The sequence below is a fragment of the Typopeltis vanoorti genome, chromosome 6 (assembly GCF_054136105.1).
Source record: "Typopeltis vanoorti isolate ZY-2024b chromosome 6, IOZ_Tvanoo_1.0, whole genome shotgun sequence".
In the NCBI taxonomy this organism is placed as follows: Eukaryota; Metazoa; Arthropoda; class Arachnida; order Uropygi; family Thelyphonidae; genus Typopeltis; species Typopeltis vanoorti.
In genome coordinates this window covers 64785398-64799866 of record NC_143554.1, presented here as the reverse complement: position 1 = coordinate 64799866, position 14469 = coordinate 64785398, and the positions used below count along the sequence as shown (strand labels likewise).

The window sequence follows — 14469 nt, the reverse complement described above, 5'->3', positions numbered from 1 at the left end:
AGTATTTTAGCTACCAGTTTTGAACAATATTTAAACTTTAATATTGCTACCAAGTATTTTTCGAATCCGGCATCGGTATTAAGTTTATTTCTTCCTTTTCTCCTAGTTCAGAGCCAGTGGGAAGAGATGCGTTGCCGTGGAAACCGTCCACCCTGTCTCCAGGAGCACACGATGGTCGCCTGGAAGGTAATGAAGCTTTCTATCTCTGACACGATAGGCTGTTAGTTAAGATGTCATGCGAGGTATCTGGCGCAGTTTGTGGCGGTAAATGATAGCGATGAGCTACATGTGTCAGCTACGAGCACGTGCAGTAATGAAAAACCAGTTATTTTGTGGGAAAGTTAAAAACAAACCGCTCGAAAAAGCACAGAATAGATATTCATTTTTTTTTTTTTTTTTTGCTTTGAACAGAAGACGTTTTACTTCCGCTTATGACTTTTATTGCTGTTTTTTTTTTTTTACATGAAAAAAAAAAAAAAACTCAGCTGGTAAGAGACTAATTTTATTGTTAAACTGTTAATGAGCAATTGAAAATTTAGTTTAGGAACCAGTTACATCAGGTAAAGTTTTAGCCTCTTTAATCGTTAACCCTGGCACAAGTTATCTCTTTCAGTGATTATATATGTTTTCAGTAGAATATAAGGTAACAATACTTTTATTAATCATCTTTTGATCATCAAACAATAGTGGCCTCTAGTGTATTGTTTTCGATCTGAAATTCCAAAGGGATATTTTTTCAGGCTTCAAAAATCGTGCTAAGCATTAATACTTCACATATATGAAAAAAAAAATCTAGGTTTTACTACTATTATACTGAAGAAATCATTTCTATAATACTTTGTTGCATGTTTTTATTGCAAGAAGAAAGGTATTTGCCATAAATAGAGCCTTAATACATGCATAGTACCCTATGCATGTATTAAGGCATGTTATTAAGGTTGTGATGGGAACACAGCGTCATCTTTTATCTACACCTATGTGTATTCACTAAAATGTTTCATGGGAATCCATCAACTGATTTACAAAATGAAACGTTAGGCTCTAGCAGAATTCCCATTAATTTACATAAATATAATATTTGCTGACCTCCGTAGCTCAGTCGGTATAGACGAAGCCCTTTGGTCGGAAAGACCTGGGTTCGATTCCCGTCAGTAACTTGAGGAATCTTTATTTGGTCTCTTTCACTGAAAGGTGAGTTAGCCGGTATCACCCGGAAACTCGGGTTTTTCGTCACCCAGAACAGGCAAACTGGCCCCGTGAACACACGCATCTACAGATATAGGGCTAACCATCTTATCCTCGAGTTACGGTTGCGAAGTCCAAGAATACTTGGAAAGGTTGTGGGCGCTTAAGTGCCTGTTAGGACCACTGATAGGATGGGATGCGATAGGATAGTACTTACTGAAATTTATACCAAAAATTACCACCCACTGTTATATCAAGATGTCTCAACAAGGCTTCCAAGAAATAACAGTAAATAACAGAAGCTTATGTGCTTCTAACTTAATAAAATCACATGTCATGAAAATTTCATACTATTATATGCACGATTTTTTTTTTTATAGAACACAAGTAATTACATAGTGTTTAAATACTATTTGATACTTCTTTTGCATGTTAAGAGCGTGTATGCTACGATGATGTTTCATAATATCCCTGATTATATATAATTACCCGCGGTTGCGCACATTCACATTTGGTATTTGATGAAAGAGAAATTACACTACGTTTGTTATATCTCTAGAGAACGAGTCGCTTCGATACAAGTTTCCCTCAACCTCGTTTGCGTGGAAAGATGAACTTATTAAAGTTGAAATAAATTATTTAACATTCGGATATTATTACTATATGAATGGGGAAGAAATAACATGAGTGAGTTCACCAAAGCGGATTAATAGTTAGTGGCCGTTGAAGCTGATGAGTGTCATTAGGGAAAACAAATTGTCACGAATAAAATGCCTACATGAATAGAGGTTTACGTAATACCATTGCTTATATTTAGCTTACTTAGTCCTCTTTTTCTTTCTTTCCTTTTTGGTAGAAGATGACCGATTGTTTCAGGATTATATTTCTATCTTTCGTAAGACTTGAATAGCGCGCGAATTGTTAGAGACACAGGTGCATTCTTTAGTTTTAAATCTTCATGTGCGCCTGTGGGATTCTATTGAGAGATTTGCAAAGTACCATCATATGCAACTTGAACATTATGTCGATTGTAGTATTACGAAAGGTATTTGATGAAATACCTTTCGTAATACTAATATTTTAATATTTGATGAAATCTGATTATATTCGGTCTTATTATGAGAACTACTTTGGAGCTTATAAATTCTTGCAAGTGTCCGTGTTGTTGAAGGGCCAACTGTGTGTGTGTGTGTGTGTGTGTGTGTATATATATACACACGTGTATATATGTGTGTATATATATGTATATATATTGAATCAAATTGTCAACCTACAAACTCTTAAAAGATTTCTCAGTATAATTCCTCCGAATAATCAAAGGAGTCAGAACTAAAGAAGTAAAACAGATATCATAAATTTCTAGAAATTTTTTTTCTAAAATTTCGGTTACAGCAAGTCAACATCTCATATTATGCAAACATATTTCAGAAAACCACAACAGCAATTTCTTTTATGTTTAGGAAAAGTCTGGATTGAACACTGGTGAGTTTTACATCCTTGACCGCAGTTCTCTGATACATCCATTCTCTGGCCTTAGGCTCGATTTAATGAAGACTGGCTACCAACTCTCTTCAAAAAGTTAGGGCTAGTTCCGGTTACTCCTTTGAGAAATAAAAGACGTTGGAGCAGGACTGCAACACTTGGTACTCAGGAAATAAAGGGTGTTGAGCAGAACTGCAATTCTTTGCGCGAACTGTATAAAGAAAAAAAAAGTCATTATTCAACCAGATCTTTAGACGGGATTACCCTTTCGGAAGGACACCAGCACGAACAACGAGTGTCACCGTTTCCTCCTCCTCCTAACGGGCAAACATATGCTGCACTGGTGGCCCCACCCCATCGTCCGGATCCAGTTGTACTGATCGATACTCAACTTAACCTATCTTAAAGAACTAACCTGGCTCGTGGCTGCCAGCTCAGAAGAGAGGCTCTATACAGCCTATAATGTTACTGTGACGAACCCCTTCTGGATGGACACGTCAGATTTCAACTACGCAAGACGTTGCGTAGGAACAGTGGCCGTATCCTCCAGCTCCTAACGATCAAAATTCGACTACAGCAAAGTGTTGCTCAGTTAGAACCCAGCACGTTCATCACATTTTTGGACTTCTCAACGAATGAGAATGATCATCTTCATACAAAAAAAAAGTGACTACAAAAACAGTATAAGAAAAACCTATACAACGTTGACTTTCCTTATTAACTGATACTTAAAATTATCATCAAACTGTAAGTAAAAGCTACACAAATAAATCACATGCTATTATTAAGAATAATTTATAAAATATGATTTCTGTTGTGCACATAATTATGACTCTATTCATTTCACTGCATGCAAGTTACCACTATAACCCTGATCCTTCCACTGTTTTTGTTATCTTGGTGTGACATAGCAACGATATCTCCGGAAAAATCAAGAGTTATATTTCTGATCCACAAACTGTGATGACTGCGGTGTTCACTTTCTAATTACAACAAACGATACAGTGAAATAAAATTGGAAATTGAATTTTAGTTTTGATTTTCAACAATGAAAATCATCCTTTAAATGAGACATATTCCATTGTTCAGAGAATCTCTCTGTTATCTACAAAAATAAATCAAGGGCTGATTTTAAGATGAATATGGCTTTTTTTGTTTGTTTTTGTGAAAATCTGCAAGTAAAGAGAAAATGAAAGGTGCAAGAAGGCGGCTTAAAATATTTTTATTTCACATCGTTCACATGGAATCATTACAATAACTAATCAATAAAAATGATTTGTATTTCAATAGTCATTTGATTTCAAATACCTACTACACTCTATTTACGTCTTTAAGACCTAAGTCTATTTAAGACTTGTGGAACTTTTATAGAGCCATTCCGACTGAAAGCAAGTAAAATAACCTCAGCAGAGCTTTTTACTAGCAGAAGTTTTTCACCGTTAATGCACTTGACTTCATGGCTTAGTTGATTCAGCCATAATTATGACCACACGCGACCAAAGCAATGAAAAAAAAAAAAAAAAACAGAAGAATGTTAATACAGTAATCCCTCGATTAATGCGCCCCCGATTAGTTCGTCATTTTTTTTACGATACCCAAATTCGATTAGTAACCCTCTAAAATTCGATTAGTGTGCCTATATACATCTTAAAAATAAATGTTACAGATTTTAAAAAAATTTCTATCTATTGCATTTTTATGGCTAACTATTTTAAAAAAATCACTCACCAGAATGAAATAATTTAGTTACCGATTTAAAACATTTCACAGTTATTTTTAATGGCATACCATACTACTTCCATGTATACTATGTTCAAAATTTGTCGTCTGCTAGAGTACGCCCACAGATTCGAGACCCTTCGACACTTCTGCACATGTCACAAAAAGGAGAATCCATTCCGATATTAGGGTGATCAATCTGTCTTCTGAGATGAATTGTTTATTATTACACGTCGAAAAATTAACTTCTCTTTTATGATCATTGTAGTTTTTAAAGTGGTAACTATTTTGCTTGTATAATAGTTGGGAAATTTTATCTATAAAGCACGTGATTTCGCGTGTTGGCGACCGATTTGTGCGCCCTTCAGTGAAAACGTCCAGGAGTTAATTAAATCTCATTCTGAAGAACTGAGTGATTCCGACCTGCTAAATTTAGATGCACAGCGGAAAGATGCCGAAGAATATGAAGAAAATTTAACCACTGATAGTCAGCCAAAAGAGATTTCACAGAAACAATTTGAAAATATTTTTCGTACAATGGAAGTTTTTAAGCAGCAATGCTTCGAGGCTGACCCTGATGAAGAGAGAGAAGCAGTAAAATTTGCAGAAGAGTAGAAGAAAACAACAAACAAAATGCCTGCCAAACTACGTTAGCTCAATTCTTTGTTAAGAAGTAGAATAATAAAATTTATATTCTGAATATATTTTATTGTCTTTCAGCTTCATGGTTTTCCTTTTAACTAGGCACTGAGACATACCTTAATTCTTTTATAAAAAAAAATATACTTTTTTTTTATAAAAAGTATATTTTATATACTTTTTCCCATAGGTTATTATATCCGATTAGTGCGTTTTCTATTAATGGGCCTGTTTTAAAGAACGCATTGGGCGCACTAATCATCGAGGGATTGCTTGTATTAAGTTTTTGAGGAGTCAAAAGTTATACGTGGTTTTCGAACAAAGCGGGGGTGGGGGGTCGGCATCCCTAACCCCGCGTTGTTCAAGGGTCAGCTGTATATGGAATTCACAGAGGAAAGACATATAAGCAGCTTTCATATTCGATGCAAGGTTCCGACAAGTTATGCTCGCTGTACTGTGGGCGCATGATGAGCAAATGCAGAAAAAGTAAAACAGCTTGAACCGTCAAAAATACGCATATTATTATTATTTATGGTGCGTCATTTGGTCGGAAGTGTCATTAATTATCATCATATACATCATCATCTTCATGCGTATCAAGGATTTAGGCCTAGCATGGCCTGTTCCGGCCTTAGAAGTCATCGTTAAATCGTTTAAGAGGACCTGGTTTTCTTTTTCCTAATGGCTTGTACTTTAAGGCTTGTTTTGGTAATCTTTCTGTTTTCATTCTTTGAACGTGTTCCATCCATTTATGTTTATATTTTTTAATTTTTTCTATTACTGGTTCTTGATTTAATTCTTTCATCATAAATGAGAATCATATCATATACGATATCCTTTTTTAATGTTTAGGTTAACGTTTTGAAATGTTTACTTTCATTTTCAGCCAACTACTTACATTGCAGTGCGCGATATAAGCTGTTATATTGTACTGACTCGTTGTTTTGTAATAGACAACAACTGGTTAATACAGTATGACAGTTATTAATACAATATAAATCGTCGGTAATCACGTTAGATATTAAACACAAGCCGCGCGCGCCTTTATGGTCAAAATGCGTCATCTGATTCAAATATTTCAGTTGTGCATTTTGAGCAATTGCAAAATACGCAATTTTGCATTTTAAATAGAAAATTGATACACGTCAGTAACATTGTAAACATAATAATACTTTTTTTTCAGTAATGTCATGCAGGTCCTTATGAATTAGCATAATCTAAATCTGCGTACTTCGTAGATTATATAACTATGTAAACACATAAAAGTGTAATGTAATATAAATTATAAGAAAACCGTTATTTGAAAACATTTACAAAATTAGAATAATTTTTAAAGTGGTTCAAAATATTCCAAATTTTTCCGATTGGTTTTGAGGAGAGCATAGAAATAATACACTCAGTATCTGCGAGACTCACTCGTGTGAGGAATCTTTCGCCCGTGGATTTGAGTTAATAATTTGCTAAGCGTTTGTCGAACGAGTGACATACCGGAAGCTAAGAAGTTTCGTATGGTATCTCTACACAAAGAAGGCGCCAAACTCAACAGTTTATGCCTAAAGAATTCAAATGTTCTCAAGCAAGCGTGAGTAGAGTATTGAGACAGTATTCTAATAACCGGAGTTTTCAAAATAATCACTGCAATAGTGGTCGAAAGGTAATAACCACATCAAGAGATGACAGGAGATTGAAGAACATCGTGAAGAAAAACCGCTTCCGAAGTTTAAGGTATTTTTACAGGAGATGGAAAGAACTAGATGCGAATGTCTAAATCTACGACGTTGAGACGACTTCAGAAATTGGGTTTTAAATAACGTGCCTAAGACGAAGCAGCTTATGACTTTCGAAGCAAACGGCAACTAGAGTGCGATTGTGTAAGCAAATACTGTTGTGGGGGTCAAGAGGACTGGAAAAAAGTACTTTTTAGCGATGAAAGTATGTTGTGTGTCTCGTGGTATACGTGTTTGGCGTCTTAAGCAAGAATGCATGAAACATTCGGTGAAATTTGCAACCTCTGTTATGGTATTGGGCTTGTATGACCGCAGAGGGGCCAGGTAGACTGTGTATTGTGTACGAAAGAAATTCTTGAGCATTTTATGTTACCGGCATCGGAAGATTTATGTGATGGTGGTTTCCTTTTTCAACAAGATTCAGCTTCTTGTCACACTTCCAAGACCACTACTAGAAAACTCAAAGAAAGGAAATCAATGTAATTCCTTGGTCGAAAAACTCACCAGATTTAAACCACACATTGAGAATTTGTGGGGAATTATGAAGAAACGTCTTCAAGAAGTTGCCCCAAGAGACAGAAATGAACTTGCTTCTAGTCTGCAGACAATATGAGCATGTTTTAATAATAATAATAAAAAAAGACTGTGAACCGTTAGTAAATAATATGCCCAACCGTTTACGAACTGTCTTAAAAGCTAAGGGCGGCGGGGGGGGGGGGGGGATGCAACAAAATACTAATTATGATTTTGTTTCTCTGTGACTGTAATTTTTGTGCATTTATTTTCGCATTATTCTAATATTTTAAACCACGTTAAAAATTATTCTAATTTTGTGAATGTTTTAAAATAGTTTTCTTATAATTGATATTACATTTTTATGTGTTTACATGGTTATATAATCTACAAAGTACGTAGATTTAGATGATGCTAATTCAGATTTGGTAATTATTTTCTGTGTAATAAATTAGAATGGCAAATCATTCAGCACATTTTCTTTGATTATTCTAATTTTTTGATTCGGAAGTGTAGTCTTCAAACTTAGAAAAATATCCTTTATAGGTTTAGTATTCAAATTTTCATGCTTCTCAGAGATGTACACGAGTTAAAAAACAAAATAAAAATAAAAAATTGTATCAATTAGGTTTGATGAATTAGGCATGCTTATTGCTTGTAATGTCTCTCTGAGCAGTCGCAAAGTTTAGAAACCAATTCGAATATTTTATGACAGCCTGTTTTTTTTTATTACATGATCTGTTAGCAGTGGTGGATTAAGCCGGATGGGGGCATCTGTCGGAAAAATTTACGGAGTCGCCAAAAAAGGTGTTGATATATGTATTGCTACAAAGAGAACTAGGGCTTCACTATAACAAAAAATTAAACACACATATATGTGATTTAATAGTTTTATTTCAAAACATTGCAATGAATTTTTCTTTATAACATCAGGAATAAAATTTATAAAAAAAAATTAAAATTACAACAAAATGATGAAATATTTTGAGAGAAAAAAAAAGAAAGGCATATTTAAATAAACTTTTTTAAGGATTTTTCTCTAGCAAATTCATCAATTATTTTCGAAGTATCGGTGTTATTTAATACTTCTTGTTCCATATACGATAAAGCTCGGGCGTCCCTGGAAGCCGACAGGTCCGATGCTCACTTGATCTCTTCTTTCACTGCGCGTTATTCCCGCTTTCTATGTCGCTAGCCTGTCGCTGGGGGGGGGGAGATATATTTTGGCTGTAGTGGCGTATGTTCACGGGACCGGTTTGCCTGCTTGCGGGATGAAAAACGCCTGATAAACTGGCGGAAATAACCCTACTGTCCGCGCCCAAGACCGGCTAACTTGGCTAAAGCTGAGGAAGATCCTCAAATTCCTCACGTCTTCGACGGGAATCAAACCTGGGACACTCCTTTCCCAGTCATATGGTTGCGAAGCGCAAAGCCACTAGGCTAACCACGCGGCCACTCGCTTGAACAGTATCTATTTCAGTGTCATGAGACATCAACCCCCTCACACACACGCACATACACACACACGATAGATCTTTAAGACCCAACAGTATCACATTCTCCGAAGTGTTCGGATTCTTCAGAGGCATTAATTAATTGCACAGCTGTTAAATGAAAATACTTGAGGCATTTTTGCTAATCCTTTTTGCTAATTATTTTGTTTATTGAAAATTCTACAGTATGCTACATTTGATACTAATGACACGCAGTTTGGTTAAATGAACGAGTCTAGAAGCAGCCTCCTTAGCTCAGTCAGTATCGACGATGCCGATTGTTTAGAAAGATCTGCAGATTTAATTCCGGACACTAGGACGCGATGACGGTGCTTTCAAATACAAAGCACCGTCATCAGTGCTTTGTATTTGAAAGTGAGTTATCCAGTCTCATGTCGAGGCGGAAGGATTTTGCATCCGCATAACTAGCCAGCCGACCAGAAAAACACATGCGGTTAACAGACATAATATACTAGCCTTATAACGCTAGTTGCTTCGACCGGAGTTTTCCAAACACCAAGACAACTCATCCAGAAATTGAATAACACTTATATAAGGACAAACCCATTGAAGATGAATTGACCTGTCTTATATACAGGCGTCAGTATTTTTAATTCTGCAAACCCACTAGAGATTCTACATAAATGTATTTCCACTAAACGCGTTATTGAAATGGCATTCACGATTCCACCTTCTGTAATGTTAATGTTTTAGATATGCGCTGTGTCATTGTACAGTTCTGTTCATTCAGTGTTCCTAATCATATTTTGGATTAAAAGCAACTGAAGAAAAGGAGCCTGCTGGGTCGTAGACCAAAAGGAAGAAATAAATGAAATTGAACTGGAAGAGAAATGAATGTGTGTGTGGGGGGGGGATCCAAAAATATCCATGCATTGTGAACACCTTCGTGTCAAGTTATTTTGTTACATTTCTTGTACTAGCAGAGAGCTAATAGTATTTAAATTCCTAAATTGTGTATTATATTACAGAGCGACCTAACCTCACCTAAATATAAATATTTCTTTCGCAGGAAAATAGAAATAAGCCATTATCTTGTTAAATGTATTACAAGGGAAAAACTGAGTGAAACATCATTGTCACAATAGAATACTTCAGTGAGATACCCAGTATGTTTGCCTGTATGTGCGTGTGTGGGAGTACATTTATACTTATGATCTTTGTAGGATTACATGTTGGAATTGTTTTTTAAATTAATGACCTGAATGGTTCCTCATTTATTATTGATTACGTCTGTGACAAATAGTGATGCGATGCTAGTTGCACATCAGTCAGCTGCTAAATCTATCATTTTTACCTGATTTATTGCGATAGGAAGTTCTTAGATACTTCTGACAACAATGAGTGAAGCAAAACTATGTTTTATTTGTGCAGTTTAGTGCTGTATGCTCTCTTTCTTGGATAACTGCTAAGGAAGCATTTACTCTCGTCTGGTAGCAGGAGAATCTTAGAATCTGGTTGATTTAATGTCCCACTTTTTTTTTTTTTGGAAGGAAATCTTTAGAAAAAAACACAACTACGATTCAGATTTTATTATTTCCATCAGAATGTGTTTCTTCTTTTTCTCATTTCTTTTGTATTAAAAGTAAAACTAAAAATTAGAAGGAAAACAAAAGCTGTTGTCACAGAGAATGAATAGAAACGAGAATGTGATAGAGTGAATGACCAAGAAAAAATGTGCTGAAAGAAGCAGACAATTAACGAAATTAAAGAAAAAATATATGCAATAGACAAAGATACCTGGAGAAGGAAAAAAATTCTTTTAAAACGCAGGTTACCAGATAGGAGACGAAATCGGAGTTATTGACAGACACCTTCTCTTTCTCAAAGGCATCCTTTACAAAGTTCAGTTTACAATGCGAGTAAGAGTCACAACGGTCTGCTTGACTTCACAGAGCCCAAATTTATCTCCTTTCTTGAACAATCGCGTATCTTTGGCTGGTGTGACATATTTTCGCACGCCAGATACTGACGCGATCAATGGCGATACAACAGTATTGACCTTGATAGTACTCTGTCTGACGGATGGCACAGCGGCCTTGGAAGTAATTCAGTTGCCTGCATCCAGCAAGATATGTGGTTTGTCTCTAAGAAACTTCTCTTGGATCATCATAAGCTACACACCTGCTCTAATCTCGCACTTATTAATCGTACATCAAGAGATGATTAGTGAAGTTCTCTTGATGTATGCTGCAGTTATGATTTTTGATGATTTTATACTTAATTTCATATATTCTAAATAGTAGTATCACATATGTTGATAATTTGTTAATATATTTTGCAAAGTATACACTGTTTTCTATAGCTTAATAGACTGAAGGAAGATATGAATTTAGGATGGTTATTTTCCCCCAAAAAAAGTAATAAAATTTTTCATTAGATTATAAGTTAAAATAAGTAAAAATAGATAATATACGAGGATGGCCTGAACAGTTCTCGGCCTAACAATGAAAAAAACGAATTTATAATTTCAAAGTTATTTTTATTTTTCAACATAATCTCCCTTAAGACTAATACATTTATTCCAGCGATGCTCCAGTGCCATAATCCCATTCTTATAGTGGTTCTCAGTAAGATCTGCAAAATATCCCTCTACAGCTGCAATCACCTCTTGATTCGAAGAAAAAAAGCTGACCAGCGAGTAAGAGTTTTAGTTTTGGGAAGAGATAGAAGTTAGAGGGAACCAAATCTGAGGAATAGGGTGGATGTTCCAACAATTCATAGTGCATACCCCCTAATTTTCCCATTGCCAAAAAACCTTTGTGGGTAGGTGCATTTTCCTGGTGAAAGATGATTTTTTTTCTTCTGCAAACCGGGTCTTTTCTCACGAATTTTTTCGTCTAGTCTGGTAAAAAGATCGGAATAATATTCCCCGGTTATTGTTTTACCCTTTTCAAGATAATTAATAAACAATTATCTTGAAAAGATAATTGTTTATTAATTTTTATAAACATAGTGCATATCCCCTAATTTTCCCATTGCCAAAAAACCTTTGTGGGTAGGTGCATTTTCCTGGTGAAAGATGATTTTTTTCTTCTGCAAACCGGGTCTTTTCTCACGAATTTTTTCGTCTAGTCTGGTAAAAAGATCGGAATAATATTCCCCGGTTATTGTTTTACCCTTTTCAAGATAATTAATAAACAAAAGGCGATTAGCATCCCAAAACACTGATGCCATACCTTTCCTGCTGATGGAACCGACTTTGTCTTCTTTGGCGCTGAACAACCGGCTTCTGTCCACTGTTTTGACTGCTGTTTGGATTCTGGTGTGTAATAGTGAATCTAAGTCTCATCCATAGTAATAAATCGACGCACAAAATTAGTTTTATTCTTGTTAAAACGCTCCAAGCACTGTTCAGAGATTTTCATTTGAGTGCGTTTTTGATCTGCCTATGAGCAAGCGCGTCACCCATCTTGCGCAGAGCTTTTTCATTGCAATTCTTCATGCAAAATATATCCCACACGTTCTTTTGAAATGCCTATAGTCTCAGAAATTTCACGCACTTTGACTCGCCGGTCATAAAATACCATATCGTGCACTTGATCAATGGTTTCTGGTGTTGTTATACTTTTTGGGCATCCTTCACCTGGATCATCTTCAAGGCTGGTACAGCCATGTTTAAACTTTTATCCATTTCTTAATTGTCGAAAACGAACGAGAAGAATGCCCATAAACTTTTATGAACTTCGAATGAATTTCTTTTGGCGTTAAACCTTCTTTTACAGAGGATTTTATAAATTCTCTGTAAAAGAGAATTTATAAAAGAGATTCCGCACGATACTCAATTTTACCCATTTCAAGGGATTCAGACAGCTTTATAAAACAAACTAATTGATAGAATGACTTGCAGTTTCACATGGATGCTTATGACAAATGTACCAACTTAGAAAAAAAAAACCTTGCCGATAGTGTTGCCATCTATGGTCGAGGCCGAGAACTTTTCAGACCACTCGTACTTTCTGCAGCTAAGCTGCAGTATAGAACATTAAGTACAAATTCATGTTTGTCTATTTCCCATGGGAATCAAGGCCACCCTGTTAATCAAAAATTCCGAATATGTGCAACTTGATTTTTAGTTTCGTCAGAAATGTTCAATGAAATTAAGAATAATTCGGAATAAAGATAAAAATCTGATAATCACTATTATTAGCGTTCGCCTAAGAAATCATTTTTTTCTTCGAGTTTGCCTCTCTACATCCCATAAAAAAATCCCAGAAGACTTTAGCCGCTTTTTTTATTTTATTTTTTTATTATTATTCGTGCTTCTTGAGGATTTTACTTACCTCACCACTGTTTAAATGTAATGGGTTCTCTTCATCTGGAATATACGCCGCTGTAGTTTGTGTCGAACGAATATAGTTCATATTATATTTTTTAGTCGATTGGATGACAAAAATAGAGCCTAAAGGCTTCTTTGTCTTGGTAATTAAACTTTCTAGAGACAAGATTTTTTTTAATTTAATATATTTTTGTATTAATTTCTCAACAAATAAGCGAACCAACGTTTGTAAAAGCAGTCATTAGAATGTTGTGTTATACGGAGCCGGGTCTGCTTCACCACGGAGTACTTGATGTTGCATTACCTAAGACTGATCCAGAAGGACAGCATTTTTATTTATTTATTTATTTTTCAATATTAGTGCTTGTTTAATTAAAGAATAATAATGTAGTTCAAAATGTAATAGCTAATGCCTTGAATTATAGCAACTTAAAAACTGAGTTGAAAATACGGAATGCTTCTTCTCAATTTCTTTTACTTACTGGATCCAGTAGGACTACTCACAGCCGTGTTACTTGGCCTTTTAAATCTTATTTTGAAAGCATAATGCGGTTAGTACGATCTCCGTTTTGTGTGCGTCAATGCATGTTGCTGGAGAATACAGTGTACACATGCACTGTTACAGACGTTATACTATTTTTTTTTTTTTAATTAAAACGTTTTTGTTAAATTTTTTTTTTCTAATTTAGTTACATTTCAAGTTTCCAAAATAAGCGGTGTAAACAAGTTTCTGTATAGTTCCCCCTCCCCCCACCTTGCTCTTTCTGTGACTTATTTTAAGAATGTACAGATTATTTCGCAATATAGTTAAACAATAATTCTTCACAATTCAGCTCACAAGCAGATAGAAGGAGAATGATGATACACTTAAGTATTTTTGTATGCGACTTTGGGAACCATACAAAAAATAGTAAGCGTATCGAAGGGATCCTTTAACAAAGGCATTAAGTAAAATTTATTTGAATTGAAATAAGATACTGTTGTAGGAGAATTCCGGATAATAAAAGCGGGATAAACTTTGGGAACCATACAAAAAATAGTAAGCGTATCGAAGGGATCCTTTAACAAAGGCATTAAGTAAAATTTATTTGAATTGAAATAAGATACTGTTGTAGGAGAATTCCGGATAATAAAAGCGGGATAAACAAGAGTCTGTTGTTTTGGTATATAAGTTGAAAATATATTTTCTTTACAGTTTGACATCAGCTAGAAAAAGTTCACCCACCACTGACTGTACTAGAACTTCTAACCAATATTCTTACGGTGCGTTTCTGTATTGAATACCCTGTTTGTTGAATGAAGGCCAGGGCTGACATTTTGGAACAGGCGAAATTGTATTCGTCATAACATTTCGTTAACTTGAATACCAAATTCAATATGATAGTACAATGTGATGAAAATCCATGTTTTTGTC

The 14469-nt window shown here is 35.2% G+C and overlaps 1 protein-coding gene across 1 annotated transcript in view; it reads left to right on the top strand.

The window, feature by feature from the left end:
* Window positions 1-14469, top strand: part of LOC150105501 (uncharacterized) — a 117591-nt gene that overhangs the window by 12046 nt on the left and 91076 nt on the right. The window contains exon 2 of the mRNA XM_090393975.1: window positions 107-186. Within this exon, the coding sequence (XP_090250101.1) occupies window positions 107-186 (80 nt within the window). The remainder of the gene's footprint in view (window positions 1-106; window positions 187-14469) is intronic.